Source organism: Sus scrofa, chromosome 7, assembly GCF_054392235.1.
Source record: "Sus scrofa isolate SSC_HxYL_T2T_F1_AM1 chromosome 7, Sscrofa_HxYL_maternal_Yorkshire_Landrace_v2.0, whole genome shotgun sequence".
Taxonomy (NCBI): domain Eukaryota; kingdom Metazoa; phylum Chordata; class Mammalia; order Artiodactyla; family Suidae; genus Sus; species Sus scrofa.
In genome coordinates, this window is record NC_139389.1 from 126011228 (window position 1) to 126029776 (window position 18549).

An 18549-nucleotide genomic window follows, 5' to 3' on the forward strand; every position below is an offset into this window, starting at 1 on the left:
GATGGCTTAAGTGACAGTATTTCTCACTGTTCTGAAGGCTGGAAAGTCCAAAATCAGTGTTCCAGCCTATTTAGTTCCTCAGTGAGACCTCTCTTCCTGGCTTGTAGATGGCTGCGTTCTTGCTGTATTCTTATGTGGAAGAGAGAGAGAGACAGAGAGACAGTGAGCTCTCGTCTCCCTTCCTCTTATTATAAGGACACAAATCCCCTAATACAGGCCCTAGCCTCAAGACCTCACCTAAACCTAATTATCTCCCAAGGTCCCACCTCCAAATGCCATCACATTGGGAATTAAGGCTTCAATATATCAATTTTTTTTGGGGGGGACACAAACATTCAGTCCATGACAATTCATTTTTGCATTTACTTCCATCTCCCCCGAGTACCTAGAATGTCTTTTAGCTATATAGGATGTGCTTACTATATATTTTAAAAATAAGTGAATCAGTAAATTTAATGAATAAGTACTATATGTGCTGGGTGTGACGGAAGCAGTAAAGAGTGTAAAAGCAGATTCCTATTCTCAAGGAGCTCCTAATTTAATTAATGAAATCAAATATAAACATATATGATGTTCAGAAAATATAAAGGTATAAATATAATTCAAGATCACAAAAGGAACGTCATATCACTATATATGAATACACAAATGCCATGTGTAAATGAATAGTATAGAGTAATAGAGTTCCTGGGATGGAAAGGCCACTCTAGAAAGTCAGGGTGACTTTACAAGATAGTAGAATTTCAGCAGCAGGTTCTTTAAGGATGGAAGAGTGCCAACAAGCAGAAAAGATTAGAAAGAATATTCTAGGCTGCTGGAACAGCTTAAGTAAAGTCCTGAAATGTCTTTGCATGGGCCTATATTGCTTCACTAGCTACTACACTTTTTATAAAACTACATTTTAAGAGTGGCTAGAATAATGTAACAAATTTATGGAATAATTATAAATCTATCAAGTAAGGGTGCATCTATTTCATGGAGGAAAAACATGGCTTCTGTAGTCCCAGGAAGACTGGCTGTCAGGTTGCTTCATGACATACTAAGACCCTAGAGCCAGGCCTGGTGGGCCCCTCCCATCTCCCTGTGTGTTCTGCAGAAGCTCTATAGAGTGGACAGAGAAATGAGCGTGGAGGCATTTTGAAGAGTGTGAAATGTGGCTGGAAGTTAAACAAAGGTAAAGACCATTAAAAAAATAAAACCCAGAACTAAATCAAGAGTGCCTGGCAGAAAAATACTGTGCTGAGTAGAAATGGTCTCTGCTGCACAGATGAAAGAAAACACTTGAGAAGGTGGCATTAGAATTTCCTTTTGGTATTTAAAATCAGTGTGAGGGGGCCCAGAGTTAGCTTTTAATCTATGGGCTCAATTTTCAGACTGTTTAAATAAATGCCTTTCTTTTTTTTCCCCCTGTTCTCTGCCTTTTACATTGCAGTGGAAAAAGTGGCTGTAATTTGTAGATTTCTGGATATTCACTCAGTGACCAAAAACCACCTGCTGAAATACTCCCTTGCACATGCCTTCTGCTGCTTTCTGACAGCTGTGGAGGACGTCAACCCAGCAGTGGCTACAAGGGCTGGTCTCCTGCTTGACACCATAAAGAGGCCAGCATTGCAGGTAACGTCCCTCAGATGTACATTATCTGCTCTTGGGCTGGTTCTCTGCTCTGCTCTACTAATTCATTGAATTATTTGTCACATAAACACATAAAATACTGTGATGATGATAACAGTGGAAATTCATAAATTGGGAAAACCACACCGTATTAACAGACCTCTTGTTTTTTACATGTTGATTCTTTCTTTTCAGTCTTTGTCCCTATGCTGATATCACTTCTGGCAGATGTAACTGTAAATTTTTTTTGTGTGTTGCAGATTTTTAAACTAGGCTGATTTATCTAATACAATTCACCTGGCTCCTGGGCTGGAAGCTCTTGTCACTGAGGCTAGATGCTAAGAGAAATCAGATGAATCATAATATAAATCAAGCAAAACAAGAGAAGGTTAATATGCTACTGAAATGAAATACTACAAGTTAAAATCAGACAGATGTGAATTATGAGACCTGGAGAGAGTTGTTTATTTATCCTATATGGCCACCTTTATTTAATACTTGAAGAAACCAAGTCTCAGAGAGATAATGGGACTTATCAAAGAACACAGAGGGAATTCATGGGAGAACCAAGACTAGAACCTCCAATGTCTTGATCTAATGTTTTTCCACATTTATTATTATACTGTTATTATTAAAAGTAATAATAATGGAAAGAGCTAACATTTGTCAAATAGGCATTGTGTTGCTGGGACAGTGTATTAAAACTGTCCCATCATGCATTACCTTGTTTAATCCTCACAATAACTTCAGTGTGTTCCCATTTTACAGACAGAGAAGCTGAGGGTTAGAAAGGTTAAGTAACTTTTTCAGAGTCACATGGCTAATAAGCGGCAGAGCAAACTCAGATCTGACTCATAATAATGTCCATGTTCTTAATTGTGTGTGTGTGTGTGTGTGTGTGTGTGTGTGTACACAGTATCTCTAAACAGTGTAAGAGCTCTTCCTATGAAAAAGACTAAGAAAGGGCAAACTATACAGGATCTGAAAAATTATAGAGTTAGGCTGCTTATGGGCCCATAACTCCCCATGTGAAAATTCCCAGTTGTCGGAGTTCCCATCATGGCTCAGCGGAAAGGAATCTGACTAGCATCCATGAGCACGCAGGTTTGATCCCTGGCCTCGCTCAGTGGGTTAAGGATCTGGTGTTGCCATGAGCTGTGGTGTAGGTCACAGACACAGTTCGTATCCTGCATTGTTGTGGCTGTGGTGTAGGCTGGCAGCTGCAGCTCAGATTGGACCCCTAGCCTGCGAACCTCCATATGCTGCAGGTGCAGCCCTAAAAAGACAAAAGACAATAAAATAAAATAAAATAAAATAAAATAAAATACACCAGAAAAATCAGTAATATTCATTTAGTTCAGATTTCTGAGTCAAAATTCAAGAAATATTCAACAATTATGAGAAGTTCCTCTTTTGCATTTTTTTTTTCCTACTGAAAGTGCAATCAGGGAGTTTTCTTGTGGCACGGAGGGTTACAGATCTGGCATTGTCACTGCAACAGTCTGTGCGGTGGTGATGGTTTGATCCCTGGCCTGGGAACTTCCATGTGTCCTGGGCGTGGCCAAAAAAATGCAGTTGAAGATTTCAGTTGAATCATTCTACATTATAATTATGGATTGAGGAGGTTGCCTTATTTCACTGACCTTATTTAGTGCATTTACATCTGACTTTTTGTTTTTTGTTTTTTTTTTTACCTTTCCCCAGGGTCTGTGTCTTTGTCTTGACTTCCAGTTTGATACTGTGGTTAAAGATCGACCCACAATATTGAGCAAGCTTTTACTTTTGCATTTTCTTAAGCAAGATATTCCTGCTTTGAGCTGGGAGTTCTTTGTGAACAGATTTGAAACGCTTTCTTTGGAAGCTCAGCTACACTTGGATTGTAACAAAGAATTTCCTTTTCCTACAAGTAAGCAAAACAAAGAACTTGCTTTAAACAGTCATAGTTCCTATTCTTGTGATTGCTGGATAAGCAGAAGATACTCTGTGTGTAGTTTGATTTCCCATTTTAAAGGATACCTTGACTCCATGTACTCAGTTCATCAAATGTTTATTGAATATCTGCTGTGGTAATCTGCAGGTTAACTATTTTCTGGTCTTCCAAAATCAAAATTCTCATTTATTTGCAGACTGATGAGAACCATTTGTGACTCTGTGTTCCTTAAATATTATTCAGTCATCATGTTCATAATGTTTGTGAGCAATTTTGTGAGATTTATTTGTACTTAGTAAATTTGCTCTTCCTGCTTATTAATCAGTTACCTGTGGCTCTAAATGGATGGGAAAAAGACTTTCTTCACACAACTATCTACCCAATGATAACAAAGTTGGATAATTTAATCTTATAATCTAAATAAAAAAGTGATAAGCGATAGTTATAATAGATAATAACCATGATTTTTTAAAATATAAGGCTTATCATATATGGAGAGAGATGAATGAGACATGTATCCATGGAAGACGGTTTTAAATGTTGAAAATATACACAAATGGATTTTTTCAAACTAGTTGTATAACATGGCTAGTTAAGGAGAATGATAACTTCTCATTCCTTTTGCACAGCTATCACTGCTGTGAGGACCAATGTCGCCAATCTCAGTGACGCAGCATTGTGGAAGATCAAGAGGGCTCGTTTCGCAAGGAACCGCCAGAAGAGTGTTCGTTCTCTGAGAGACAGCGTGAAAGGGCCTGCGGAATCCAAGAGGGCGCTCTCCCTTCCTGAGACACTAACTTCCAAAATCCGTTGAGTATATTCTTCCATCCTTCTTTTAAGTCTGTTTGATGTCTTCTGAGGTGGACATGTCTTGCTGAATGTTCATAGAGACTAGTGTATTTAGCAAACTGAACTCCTTCAGCAGGTTTGGCATTCACATTCCCTAGAGGGTAACCCCAGGTGTGAGGGTGCCCTGGGTGGCTTTTCCCAGTTGCTGGTGATGCAAAGTCCTGATCTAGCAGTAGCTTATTTTGAAATATAGAAGACAGCCAGTCCACTGATGCTTGGCAGGAAACACGGAAGAAGCATTTGTTCCTAAGTTCTAGAATATGAAGGTTTCTACCACCAGTATTATAACCTAAAATCTTCCTAGATGAGACTTTGACAAGACCCATGGCAACTAAGAGGACAAAGTGGAAATTTGGAATGCATTTGCCTTTTATGCATGACAGAGGCAGCCAACAAGTTCCCAGAAAACCAAAAACGATGGTGTTTTTGAGAAAGAAAAATCAGGCTGAGGAAAAGTTGAATGTCTGCCCAACTTCACCAGATAATTTGTAAATAAAAACAAATGTCATTGCTGACTAAAAAAAAAGACCATATATACTTGTTTTCTAAAGGTCTTTCTTTATATTGCAATACTTTCAAAGAAAACAAAAAAGTTATCAAATGACTAGATGAACTCTAATGATTACCTATGGCTCATGAATGACAAATAATTAAAAATGCATAACTAAATCACGGTATTAGTGACTGAGTACATTAAATATATTGCTAACTTGTAACATTTATTAAATGACTTAATTTTTATGTAACTGCCGTAAAGTTAATAAAATAGCACCATAAAACATGTTTTTATCTTGCCAGACGCTGGAATGTTCACTTTTTCATTGGCATTTCTTGGAAGACAGCTTTATGTAACATAACCATTTTTACTCATAAATATGATTTTATTTTGTTTATTGCATTTTCCTCTATTTTATGACAAGCTATAGAAATGTGGTATTTTGAACTTTGGAAGAGTCAGGGAAAGCCCTTTAAGCAATCAATAACCCAGCTTTTCAGAGAGCAAAGAAAATAACAGATGGCCATTTAATAATAACCTCTAGCAATGCTAGGCCCAAGTGAAACTGAATCAGGTCCTAGAAACCAATACCTAGATTAAATAAATTATAATTTCTATGTGAATTTCCCAGATATTTTTTAATCTAACCAATCAGTTTGGGATATAAAGTTTATTTATTGTTATTTCTTGTTAATTGATTGACATGAACATTTTAAAGATTAAGAATTGAAGTCACATTGAAGAATGTTCTTTAGATTCAAATAAAACCACCAAGCTTTTGTGACGTAAACATCTTGTATGTGATATTAATTACAGATAAGAAAACTAAACTAGCTCCTGCTATCCAGTGCAATTAGCACTGAGTGTATTTTCTAGGCTCAAGTTGTTTTTAATGCTTATTTAAATAGAGTTGTTGTTGATTTTTAAGCTATGAGGTTGACCAGGCATGAGCAGTCTGCTCCAGCTCTCGGTGGGACACCCGAACAGACGCCAGGTGGGTACTTCTGACGTTGAAGGGCCGTGTGCAAGTGTCTATCACAGGTGGACCAGATAAAAGATGCGGTGTCTCTAACTGGACCAGAGTGATATACCTAGGATTTGGAAAGCTTGAAGAGTCTTAATCCAGATGCTCAAGTGTTTGAGCCCCTGACATGGCAATTCTTTCCATCTTAAAATTGGCAGATGACTTTTGATCCTGTTAACTTATGGTCCAGTAAGAAGCATCATTGTTACCCGAGTATGCACTTTTCCCCCGAGAGCAAATATGACTAGGACCATACATAGTCTTATATTTGTATGTGTATTTACACATAGAAATATTATGTTCATATATATCTGCCCTGGGAAAAGCATTTCATTTACATTTTAAAAGGTTATACATTCGAACCACCATCATTCACTCATCCCCTTAGCCATTTTGATTCTTTGCAACTCTTACATGCATTTCTGTCTCTCAGAGAAAGGAGGATTTCCATTGTTTAGAGGACCAGAGGATCATATTCAGCTTGGTGCAGTATAACCATCCTTTGATGTTCTTGATAGATTACTGTTTATCATGAACTATCTTAAAGGTTCAAGGGACACTAGCAAGGCTATTACAGACTGAACATTTCCACACACATGATATTATACTTGTTGAGCTTCTGATTACCTGCTTATTTCTCCAAAACAAAGCTGATAACTACCACCTGTGTATCATGCTACAGAATGTTTGTTTTTCACCTAAGAATAGTTTTAAAGTAAACTTTTCAAAATAGTACTGATATTCTCAGAAGCAAATTGTCAAGTAAAGAGACTTTCAAGAATGTGTTATACAAACGATGCTAGAAAGAGAAGCAGTTAGGGGTGGGTGAGAAGAGAGAGAGCTCCAGATATCATGAATGCAAATGGAAGATGTTGGCCAAAGTGTATTTTCTCTTTTAAAAGTAATGAGAAAAAGGAGCAGCAAACACTTGGCAGAGTCCTTCTACCTTGTTTTGAGCATCATGCAGGCTTCAACTGAGCTGGCATTAAAAAAAAAAAAAAAAGAATAAAAATAAGAACTTCTGATCCTGAGCTTCATTAAAAATGAATTTTTTAAAAACGTGAAAATCATCCATTCCTCCTTCAGTTAGGTCTTTTTGAGATTGATCTTCTGCAATTTCATAAATTACCTGTATCTTATCCTATCATTTCTTTTTGTCTCAAGACTTAGTTGAAAAGCTAATCTTTAATTTTTATTACCCATAAAAATTTTGACAATCCAAAAGCAGAAGTCTTCTCATATCCCTTTGGAAAAACATGTGCATGTGTTTCTTGAAGTTAGGAAAAGCCATCAGGCGTCTAACTGTCCCACGAAAAGTGATCAGATGGAAAAGGGGCAGATAACAGCATCGTTTAAATTAAATATAAAGCTAAGGCTTCTGGAATGATAATTACATGACAGTACCACAAACAAAATTTGCTTAGATTTGGAAACAGATGGCTCAGATTTTAAGGCAATTTCAAATTAGTTTTTTATTTTTGCATTATTATATACTGGACACTGCATGTTTTAACTTGAAAGCAAAAACATGCCAGGATAATCATAAAATTGTACAGAGTAGTTTAAGATAGTAATTAAATGGAAACCGAAGAACTTAACAAACATACTTTTGTTTGGTGAAAATAAGAGGTCTCTGTGCAAGACCTCTTATTGATTAGGCCTGAAATAAAGCAGATGTCCTTTAATTATGCAGCAAGACTTAATTTTAGTTGCTGTTTAGGCTGAACTTTTTGGTATTGGATTGACAACATATGGTTCTCTGATCTTAGCTTTTACGTATTACCCAGAGCAAATTTTGCAACAGAAAAACACATATAGAAGGTAAACTCTGCAAGGACTGAAAAGTTGCATTCTTCTGTGATTTTTGTGAATCAAATCAAAACTGATGAAAGTAAAATTCATAGACTATCATAGCTGAAACATGAGAGGTATGTTAACATTCTCATTTTGCACAAGAGGAAATTGAGGTTCCCAGAAAGGAACACGTTTCACAAGCTTATTGGTGATAGATCTGGATACTGAAAAATATTGAAATCAAACCCAGGTGATCATGGGGAACTTATTTATATCTCATTCTTCATTTCTTTGGGTGAATAAATAATAGTAGGTATATAATGTTAATAATAATAAAAATAACACTTCATATATGTATAGCACCTCATTGTAAAAAGTGTTTTAATGCAAATTATCTAATTTAGATTTAACAATTCTGCATATATATAAAGTATTTTTTTCCACTTTATATACAGATAGGAAAACTGAGGTCCTGAAGGACTAAGTAATTCTACTTATATGAGTGATTTGCTCAAGATCACATATAACTAATTAGTTAGAGAATAATACTTGAGTCCAGGGGATTTGATTTGCTTTCTTTCCACTAGAGCTACCTCTCAGTGCATTGGCCTTAGAGTACTAGGGACATGAGGACACCGGTCTTATTAGGGAGTTGCCCTGGGCATTCAAGCCTGCTACAGTGTGACTTAAGCCCATGAGTATTCAGACCAAAGGATCTTCCCAATTAGGACTCACAGATTGGTCCAGAGCTATCTTAATGTCTAAAGGGGCATGGATTCTTTTGATTCTACTCCAGCCTGCAGAGAAATCCATCCCTGCATTTGTGTCAACAAGAGAAGGTGCCCAATCCTGGGTAGCACTGGTAAAATGCACTTGTGTTTCCTGTCTCCCTCTTAGTATCCAGTCTGGAATTCCAAATTTCTTCTCTTTGGACTCTCTCTTTCTCTGTAGAGGTGGTTTACAATTCATGTATTCACTATCTTTCGAAATGCCCACTGATCATTAAGACCCAGTAAATCAAAGAATTCGATTGCTTTTACAGGAATACCTTTGTCAGAAATGATAGTTTTGAGAATGACACTTTCTGTTGAGTAAATATTTACTGGGCACCTGCTGTATTGGGAAATATGAAGAATGTGAAGATCAAAAGTTTTTATACTCTTAACTTGCTTATAGTCAAGTAAGGGAGATTAAAATACGAGCTCAAGTAAACTCTCATCCAGAGTGAAAGTGATCACATCAAATGCAATGGGAGGAGTGCTGGGGGCAACAGATAAGGTCTTGTGGACAAGTGAGTTCTCAGCCAGGCCTAGACAGATGGATAGGAGATAAACTCATTATGACAGGATGTGGGATAGAAGAGGCAAGGGCAGGGATGGGGAGCATATGAGGCTATGCGGTTAGTAATGACCCCAGCTTTACAGCCCTTCTGTAGCTGTGTGCACACAAAACAGAACTGCTGTGAATGAAGCTTTAAATTGAGTTAATGAGCCAGGGAGGTCAGTGAGGCGGTGTAGTTAGAACTGCTAACGTAATAAATGCAATCTCATTTATAGTGTCTGGTCATAGGCTTCTCTAGACCAAATGCAGAGTAAACTCATGGAAACTTCCTGCCACTACCTAATTGTTACTTCTTTGCTTCACGGAGGGGTCAGTGAGTCAGCCTACACAGAGGAATGTTCCCTGTTTTCGTACCCACTTCCTTGCTGTTCATCAGTTTCTCTCCTACGGAGAAGAAAAGATCTGAAATATTTATTTGAATTCAGTGCATGTAAACATTTACAAATAATGAGCATCTACTATATGTCAAACACTGCCCCATATACTGTGAGGGATAGAAAACTGGATAAGACACACACTTGCCTTCAAGGACTCTTTATTCTTATAGAGGAAATGTGGCAAATGAATAAATAAAAAGTACTGCCTTGCATAATAGTTATTTGCCACATTAGTTTTGGAAGACGCTAAAGGAAATTTTCCTCTATTCTTCACTTTCTCCCACACATCTTCCCTCCTTTCTTGTTTTTAGAGATTTATAGAATTTAGGGATCACAAATACTGAGAGGAGAGTGGGAATATTAATAAGAATGGCTTCTGTGGACCATATCTGTAGGATAAAATTGGGCATGGGGGTGGACGACCACTTTGCAAGTTGACGAGGGCACCATGAGCAAAGACACCAAGGTGGGAAAACGCTGGCTCCATTCTGAGATCCAGGAGTAGCTGAGAGTGTAAGATGTTGAGCATGTGGGGTGGAGCAGTAGGAGATAAGTCTGGAAATGCAGATCCTGATCCTGCCTGGTTTCAAATCATCTGAATAAATAAAATTGTATTATACTATAGCATTTCAATCAGTTGTGCCATTCTGTGGACAGACTGTGATGGGCCCAGTCCATGTTAAAGTTATGATAGGAGGAGGCCTGCCTCCACAATAATAAAGATTTTTATATTTCTCATTATAAAAATAGTTAAATCGAATCTCTTAACATGTTAAATCTATATAGTTAAAACAGATAGGAATTTCATAGACTAGAACTCAAAAATAAGTGTTTTAATTATCACGCCTTAGAGAAAATATTATAGGGATTTAGTTTTAAAATGGAAATTTTATATCTTTTACATATAACTAAAACAGTAATACTGTCTTTATCAATAACGTACATTTCAGCTTTCCTAAGCTCATTTTTCCTTAGGGATTTGAATAGATAACTTTTCTTAATGAAGAGTGGTGCCAATCACATGCTTATACTATTTTCAAAAAAATACAATATATAAAGCACAGACTTGCAAAGCCCACACATAGAGGGGTAAATTATTAGAATGAAAAGAGATTTTTTTTCCCTTTATGCAAAAAGGTTCCATTAACTAGTTCTTTTTCAGTACATTTAATGGTTTGTTAAAGATCACTCATTACTGGCTGTTCAGGGAAAGCAAAGAGCAAGCAACCTTAAAGCTAAGAACTAAAGATCAATGAAGGTGAATCTAAAGTGAGATAGGGCACTTGTGAAATGATATTTAGTCATTAGGAAAATATGGTTTGATGGGGAAAGCTAATGTTAGACACTTTTAAATGAATGTCTACTTGCCATGAGGTGAAGAGATGTGAAATATTTGAAATTGAAATCTGATGGTTTACTTTCTAGACTTGAACTAGACACAAGGAAATGGGGAGCCCGTGTCTTAGGTGGGCCTTGTCTGGAGCTCCTTTTCTTCTGTTTGAGTTCCTAGACTCAAAGGGCTATAAAACAAAGGCGTATCTCCTCAAACGCTCCTCAGTTCTGTTTTTAACTTTGGGGCTTTGGAGTCAAGCCAGTCTGGACTTGGAAGTGACTGAGCCAATGGAGTGATGTGTGCTGTCCTAAACCTTGCCCCCAGAGCTAAAACGAATTGAGGAAAGAAGCTGTATCATCATAACAACCATCATTTGCTGCTACAATAACACTGGACCCTGCAGGGCACCTAACTTCTCACCTGTGTCCCATTCTTGGCCCACGCTTGCCCAGAGCAATAATCTCCTGCTAGTTGTAAAGTAACACTCCGAAGGAAAAAAAAAAAATCAAGATTAAATATTTTTCAATACTGAAAAGATGGCTCTCTAAACTTTTTTTTTTTTTTGCTTTTTAGGGCCGCACCCAAGGGCATATGGAAGTTTCCAGGCTAGGGGTTACATCGGAACTACAGCTACCGGCCTACGCTATAGCCACAGCAACACCAAATCCAAGCTGTGTCTGGAACTTACACAACCATGCCAGATCCTTAGCCCACTGAATGAGGCCAGGGATCAAATCCACATCCTCATAGATACTAGCTGGATTCATTTCTGCTGCACCACAGTGGGAATTCCTTTAAACTTTTAAAATGAGGATTTACATAGCTATTGCGTTTGGTCTGATCTCCTATGTCAAATGTTTAATTTAATTATAATATACAGTGACGCTTCGTATTTCTGACCTTTTATTAAATAAGAGTGTTTCACATTGATTTTTTTTCTGGTAGCTCATACATGCCTAATAAACAATGATAATATTAATTTATTGATCACTCTCTGCATATGAAACATCATAGTAAACAAACCCTTAGGTTTTATTTGAATGATTTTTGATTAAAAAAAACAAAACTTTAATGTACATATTCATTCCTTCATGAACAGACTCTATGAGAGAGAAAATGCTGTTAATGGGGAAGGGTCATTTTAAAGTTTGTCAGATAGTTTCTCCTACCTTAGAGGTTCTTAGACTTAGTGGTTCTGTTGCCTCTTCACTCATTGTCAACTATTCCATCTCAGCATATCACTTTTGAACCGATCATTATTTTTCTGACCATCTGGGTAAAACTGGGAAACCAAACATGTAACCTTATGTGCAGCTCTAAACTAGTAAATTTGACATTACCTTCATGCCACTGCTTCAGAGAAAGTGTTTGGGCTTGAGACAGCTAATTTCCATAGTCCTCGGAAAACATTTCTTCTATTTTGCTTCTCTTGGCTGGTCCTGGAAGATTGAGATTTTGCTGAATTAGTTGAGAAGTTAAAATATATAACCTTTGCCTAACTCTTTGTTGTATCTTGTACCACATTTTAAATGGATATGATCAACATTTGGTTTATAATGGTTGGTAACCAAACTTGTCATCATTTAGAACTCTTCCTCTCAGGATGAGAGATGAGAATGCTGATGTGCTGCTTTAATCCACCAGGCAAAAACTTTGTTTCCAATTTAGAAATTCTGATGTTTCTTGTCAAAAGAAGGACAAGAATGCATAGGATATTTTGAAAAAGGCCCCAAACATAAATATAGAAGGGCAAATCTCACTCTTCCTTTCCTCAAAGTCCTAAGCTAAAGCAGATCAGAAAAAGCAGAAAACAAGAGGAGACAAGGTATAATTTCTGACTTTGAGAAATAATAGAGAAAATTAATGTCAGGGACCTGCTTTGATATAATTGTTTGTTAGGTTAAGGGTAGGTCAAGGGCTAAGATATTTTTTCTTTCCATGTGAACTTTCAGCTCATCTTCACGTGGTGTTTTTCTCTGTTTTTCAAAGTTCATGCTTCTTTCTTTCTGTGTGTGTCCCTCCCTTTCCTTTGTATGTTTCTCATTACATACAGCAGGGCTTATAATTTGCTATGTTTAATTTGGACTATATCATTCAAAGTGTACACATTGCTAATATCTCAGGATTTGGAGAAGGAAGCTATTTTTTCCATCAGCTGCTCTTTGAACATAACAACTTCAGTAATCATTTAAACAAAATAACTCAATGGATGTTTTAGTTGCTCAGTGGATTTTAGGAATATTATTTTTGTGGTTATTATGTACTTATACAAAGCTGAAAGGGAAACATCTTTTTATTAGTGAGGATAAAACTTTGCCAAGATGTTAAAAAATTCACTAAATGAAAAGTTTGAATAGGTATTTGTCTTGCTGTTTGCAGATAACCATGCTTCATAGTGTCTTATTTTTATTTCCATCCCCTATTATTTCCAAATTACTTGGCTGTTGGAATCACAATAACTTCCACTGTGGGACCAATGCTTTGCTTAGGAGGCCATATTGCGCCTTTAGTTTGTTTAGAACAGACCTTTAAATATTTAGAAAAGATTAAAGCAGAAAGAATGGTCCTTTATCAGTAAATGAGACTTTAGTGTGAACTGACTTGTTGGGGAGCCACAAACTGATGGCCTTTCTTGTACTGACAGGACAACAATCTCCTGAGAATGACAACACTATCAAGGACCTGCTCCCAGAAGATGCTGGGATCGACCACCAGACAGTGCACCAGCTGATTACAGTGCTCATGAAGTTCATGGCCAAAGATGAGAGCAGCGCCGAGTCAGACATCAGCAGCGCCAAAGCCTTCAACACAGTCAAGCGGCATCTGTACGTCTTACTTGGCTATGATCAGCAGGAAGGTTGCTTCATGATTGCACCTCAAAAAATGCGTCTGTCAACTTGCTTTAATGCATTTATTGCAGGAATTGCTCAAGTAAGTGTTAAGCTTTCAAGAGTCATATGGTGAGGCTTTTAGTACAAAGAAGTCATTAAATTCCATTTAGCTAAACTTGGTTGAGTGTAAAGTTTTGTGCAAATTACTTTATTAAGCAGAGGTATGTGGAGGACATCAACATCAGCAGTCTGATATCATGAAGGGAGTTTGGGATTTTTTTCTTGTCAAATATATATAACATAAAACTTAGCATTCTTATCATGTTTAAATATACAATTAAGTGGCACTAGGTATATTCATATTTGTTATGTACCCATCACCACCATTCATCTCTAGAACTTTTTCATCATTCTAAACTGAAATGCTACCTATTAGACAATAAAGGAGTGTGGAATTTTTGTTTTTAGTTTTCTTTTAATCCTTCTCCTTTTTTCGCTCCAAGTGGACAGTTGGATTAATCATCCAACTTCATGTCACATTATCACCATTGGCTTTATCCATGTTTCTTGGCTACTGCTAACTTCTATATATTGTACACCACGGTGTACATTTTCCATGACTTAACTACCCTTTCTCCCAGTGATGACACTCATATTGCTCCCAACTCCTCACTACCCCGTACAGATCAGCAATAAACATCCTGTACCTGCACCTTTTTTACCAATGTGAGAATTCCTTTGGGATACGGATCCAGGAGCAGAATTAACAGATCATTGAGTATATATGTGCCTAATGTGACCATTGCTACAGATCTCACTCTCCAGAATGGCTTCCACAATCTGCAAAGGATGTAGAACTTGGGGCTAGAGAGATACGGACATAAATTCCAGCTCTGCCACTCACTGTTATTAACTGCTATGGCCTTGGGCATCCTTGCTTGTTTGCTCATTGGTAACAAATTTTTTTGGGGGTGGAAGATTAGAGACAGTAAAGTGCCTTAATTCAGTGCCTGTCTCATGGTAGGAACTCAATGATTGTAGCTGTTATCAGTAAGCTCAAATAAATTGTAATATAATGAACAGATAAGCAAAGTGGGAACAATATGTATAGCTCTTGCTGCTGATGATAACCACATGGATCTTCACTAATACTCAGCTGTCTATGATGGAGAGAGCTGTCTATATGTCCATTTCAGATACCAAACTTCCCTTCCTCCCTCACTTCTTTCTATATTCATATTATGCAAATTTATTTTAGAAACATAAGCAAAAAATTAAAATTCAGTCTCCAGGAAACTCATGACAAAAATAACTAACATTTTGACATATGTCTCTGGCTCCAAATTTACATAATTCATACATACATACATACATATATAGGTGTGTATATGTACACATATTTTTTACAATAATGGGATCATCTATACATACTGATATCTACATGTATCTATATGCATGTACATATATACTCACACACATATATACACCTTTTTAAAACCTAAATATAGTTGATTGACAATGCTATGTTAATTTCTTCTGTACAGCAAAGTGCCTCAGTTTTACACACACACACACACACACACATACACAAACGCATTCTTTTTTATATTCTTTTCCACCATGGTCTATCCCAGGAAATTGGATATAGCTCCCTTTGCTCTACAGTAGGACCTTATTGTTTATCCTTATTAAATGTAACAGTTTGCATCTAACATCCAAGTCCATGATTTTCTTTTTTGTGGAAAGGTTCATTTGTCCTGTATATTAGATTCCAGATGTAAGTGACATCATATGGTTGTATCATTTGTCATATAAGTGATCTCATTTGTCTGTCTCTTTCTGACTTCACTTAGAATGAGAGTCTCTAGTTCCATCCATGTTGCTGCAAATGGCATTATTTTGTTCTTTTTCATGGCTGAGTAGTATCCCATTGTGTATATATACCACATCTTCTTCTTTTTTTTTTTTTTTTTTTTTTTGTCTTTTTGCTATTTCTTGGGCTGCTCCCACGGCATATGGAGGTTCCCAGGCTAGGGGTCCAATCGGAGCTGTAGCCACCGGCCTCTGCCAGAGCCACAGCAACGCAGGATCCAAGCCGCGTCTGCGACCTACACCATAGCTCACGGCAACGCCGGATCCTTAACCCATTGAGCAAGGCCAGGGATCGAACCCGCAACCTCATGGTTCCTAGTCAGATTCGTTAACCACTGTGCTACAACAGGAACTCCTATACCACATCTTCTTAATCTATTCATCTGTTGATGGACATTTAGGTTGTTTCCATGTCTTGGCTGTTGTGAATAGTGCTGCAATGAACATGTGGGTGCATGTGTCTTTTTCAAAGAAAGTTTTGTTTGGATATATGCCCAATAGTGGGATTGCTGGGTCATATGGTAGTTCTATGTATAGATTTCTGAGGTACCTCCATACTGTTTTCCATAGTGGTTGTACCAGCTTACATTCCCACCAACAGTGCAGGAGGGTTCCCTTTTCTCCACACCCCCTCCAGCATTTGTTGTTTGTGGACTTATTAATGATGGCCATTCTGGCCTGTGTGAGGTGGTATCTCGTGGTAGTTTTGATTTGCATTTCTCTAATAATTAGGGATGTTGTGCATTTTTTCATGTGCTGTTGGCCATCTGCACATCTTCCTTGGAAAAATGTCTATCAGGTCTTTTGCCCGTTTTTCAATTGAGTTGTTGGCTTTTTTGCTGTTGAGTTGTACAAGTTGCTTGTATATTCTAGAGATTAAGGTTTTGTCCATTGCATCATTTAAAACTATTTTCTCCCATTCTGTAAGTTGTCTTTTTGTTTTCTTTTTGGTTTCCTTTGGCATGCAAAAGTTTCTCAGTTTGATTAGGTCCCATTGGCTTACTTTTGCTTTTATTTCTGTTGCTTTGGAAGACTGACCTTAGAAAATATTCATAAGGTTGATGTCAGAGAAAGTTTTGCCTATGTTCTCTTCCAGGAGTTTGATGGTGTCTTGTCTTATGTTTAAGTCTTTAAGCCATTTTAAGTTTACTTTTGTGCATGGTGTGAGGGTGTGTTCTAGTTTCACTGATTTGCATGCAGCTGTCCAGATTTCCCAGCAATACTTGCCGAAAAGACCGTCTTTTCCCCATTTTATATTCTTGCCTCCTGTGTTGAAGATTAATTGACCATAGGTGTTAGGGTTTATTTCTGGGGTCTCTATTCTGTTCCATTTGTCTATATGTCTGTTTTGGTACCAGCACCACATTGTCCTGATTACTGTGGCTTTGTAATATTGCCTGAGGTCTGGGAGAATTATGCCTCCTGCTTGGTGTTTCTTCCTCAGGATTGGTCTGGCAATTCTGGGACTTTGTGGTTCCATATAAATTTTTGAATTGTTTGTTCTAGTTCTGTGAAAAATGTCATGGGTAATTTGATAGGGATCACATTAAATATGTAGATTGCTTTGGGTAGTGTGGCCATTTTTATGGTATTAATTCTTCCAATCCAGGAGCATGGAATATCTTTCCATTTCTTTGAATCCTCTTTAATTTCCTTGATTAATGTTTTATAGTTCTCAGCATATAAGTCTTTCACCTCCTTGGTCAGGTTTATTCCCAGTTATTTGATTTTTTGGGTGCAATTTTAAAAGCTATTGTGTTTTTATATTCCTTTTCTAATATTTCATTGTTAGTATACAGAAATGTGACTGATTTCTGAATATTAGTCTTCTATCCTGCTACTCTGCTGAATTTGTTGATCAGCTTGAGTAGTTTTTGTGTGGAGTCCTTAGGGTTTTCTATATATAGTATCATGTCATCTGTGTACAGTGACAGTTTTACCTCTTCTCTTCCTATTTGGATACCTTTTATTTCTTTTGTTTGTCTCATTACTGTGGCTAGGACTTCCAGTACTATGTTGAACAAAAGTGTTGAGAGTGGCATCCTGTCTTGTTCCAGATTTTAGTGGGAAGGCTTTTAGCTTTTTTCCATTGAGTATTATATTTGCTGTGGGTTTGTCATAAATGGCTTTTATTAAGGTATGTTCCCTCTATACCCACTTTGATAAGAGTTTTTATCATGAATGGATGTTGGACTTTGTCAAATGCTTTTTCTGGATCATTTGAGATGATCATGTGGTTTTTGACTTTTCTTTTGTTAATGTGGTGTATGACATTGATTGATTTGCATATGTCAAACCATCCTTGTGAACCTGGGATGAATCTCACTTGGTTGTGGCGTATGATCTTTTTTATATGTTGTTGTATTCGGTTGGCTAAAATTTTGTTGAGAATTTTTGTGTCTATATTCATCAAAGATATTGGTCTATAATTTTCTTTTTTGGTATTAGGGTGATGGTGGCCTCATAGAATGTCTTTGAGAGTGTTCCTTCTTCAGCCTTTTGGAAAAGTTTAAGGAGGATGGGTATAAGTTCTTCTCTGTATGTTTGGTAGAATTTGCCTGTGAAGCCATCTGGTCCTGGATCTTTATTTTTAGGGAGTGTTTTTTATTATATATTCAATTTCATTTCTAGTGATCGGTCTGTTCAATTGATCTATTTCTTCTTGACTCAGTTTTGTTGGGCTGTAAGTCTCTAGAAAGTTGTCCATTTCTTCTAGGTTGTCAAATTTGTTGGCATATAATTGTTCACAGTATTTTCTTATGGTTTTTTGTATTTCTGCAGTATCAGTTGTGATTTCTCCTTTTTCATTTCTTATTTTGTTTATTTGGGTTTTTTTTTCTCTCCTTTTCTTGGTGAGTCTGGCCAGAGGTTTGTCAATTTTGCGCATTTTTTCAAAGAACTAGCTGTTGGTTTTATTGATTTTTTTCTATTGTTTTTTGAATCTCTATTTTGTTGATTTCCTCTCTGGTCTTTATCATTTCCTTTCTTCTGCTGACTTTAAGTTTTGTTTGTTCTTATTTTTCTAATTGGGGTCCCCTTTCTTTATACCCTCTCCAACATTTGTTAATTTTAGACCTTTTGATGATAGCCA

At 37.0% G+C, this 18549-nt stretch overlaps 1 protein-coding gene across 35 annotated transcripts in view; it reads left to right on the forward strand.

Moving 5' to 3' along the window:
• Positions 1–18549, forward strand: part of UNC79 (unc-79 subunit of NALCN channel complex) — a 261559-nt gene that overhangs the window by 157719 nt on the left and 85291 nt on the right. For 21 of the 35 annotated variants that reach the window (XR_014811304.1, XM_084970070.1, XM_084970072.1 and 18 more), the window contains 5 exons: positions 1433–1614; positions 3316–3517; positions 4171–4350; positions 5815–5880; positions 13400–13686. Coding sequence is in view for 34 of the 35 variants with exons in the window: in XM_084970070.1 (XP_084826196.1) it covers positions 1433–1614; positions 3316–3517; positions 4171–4350; positions 5815–5880; positions 13400–13686 (917 nt within the window). In the remaining variant the exon portion in view is untranslated. The remainder of the gene's footprint in view (positions 1–1432; positions 1615–3315; positions 3518–4170; positions 4351–5814; positions 5881–13399; positions 13687–18549) is intronic. The other 14 variants (XM_084970053.1, XM_084970058.1, XM_084970065.1 and 11 more) reach the window with 1 other exon arrangement.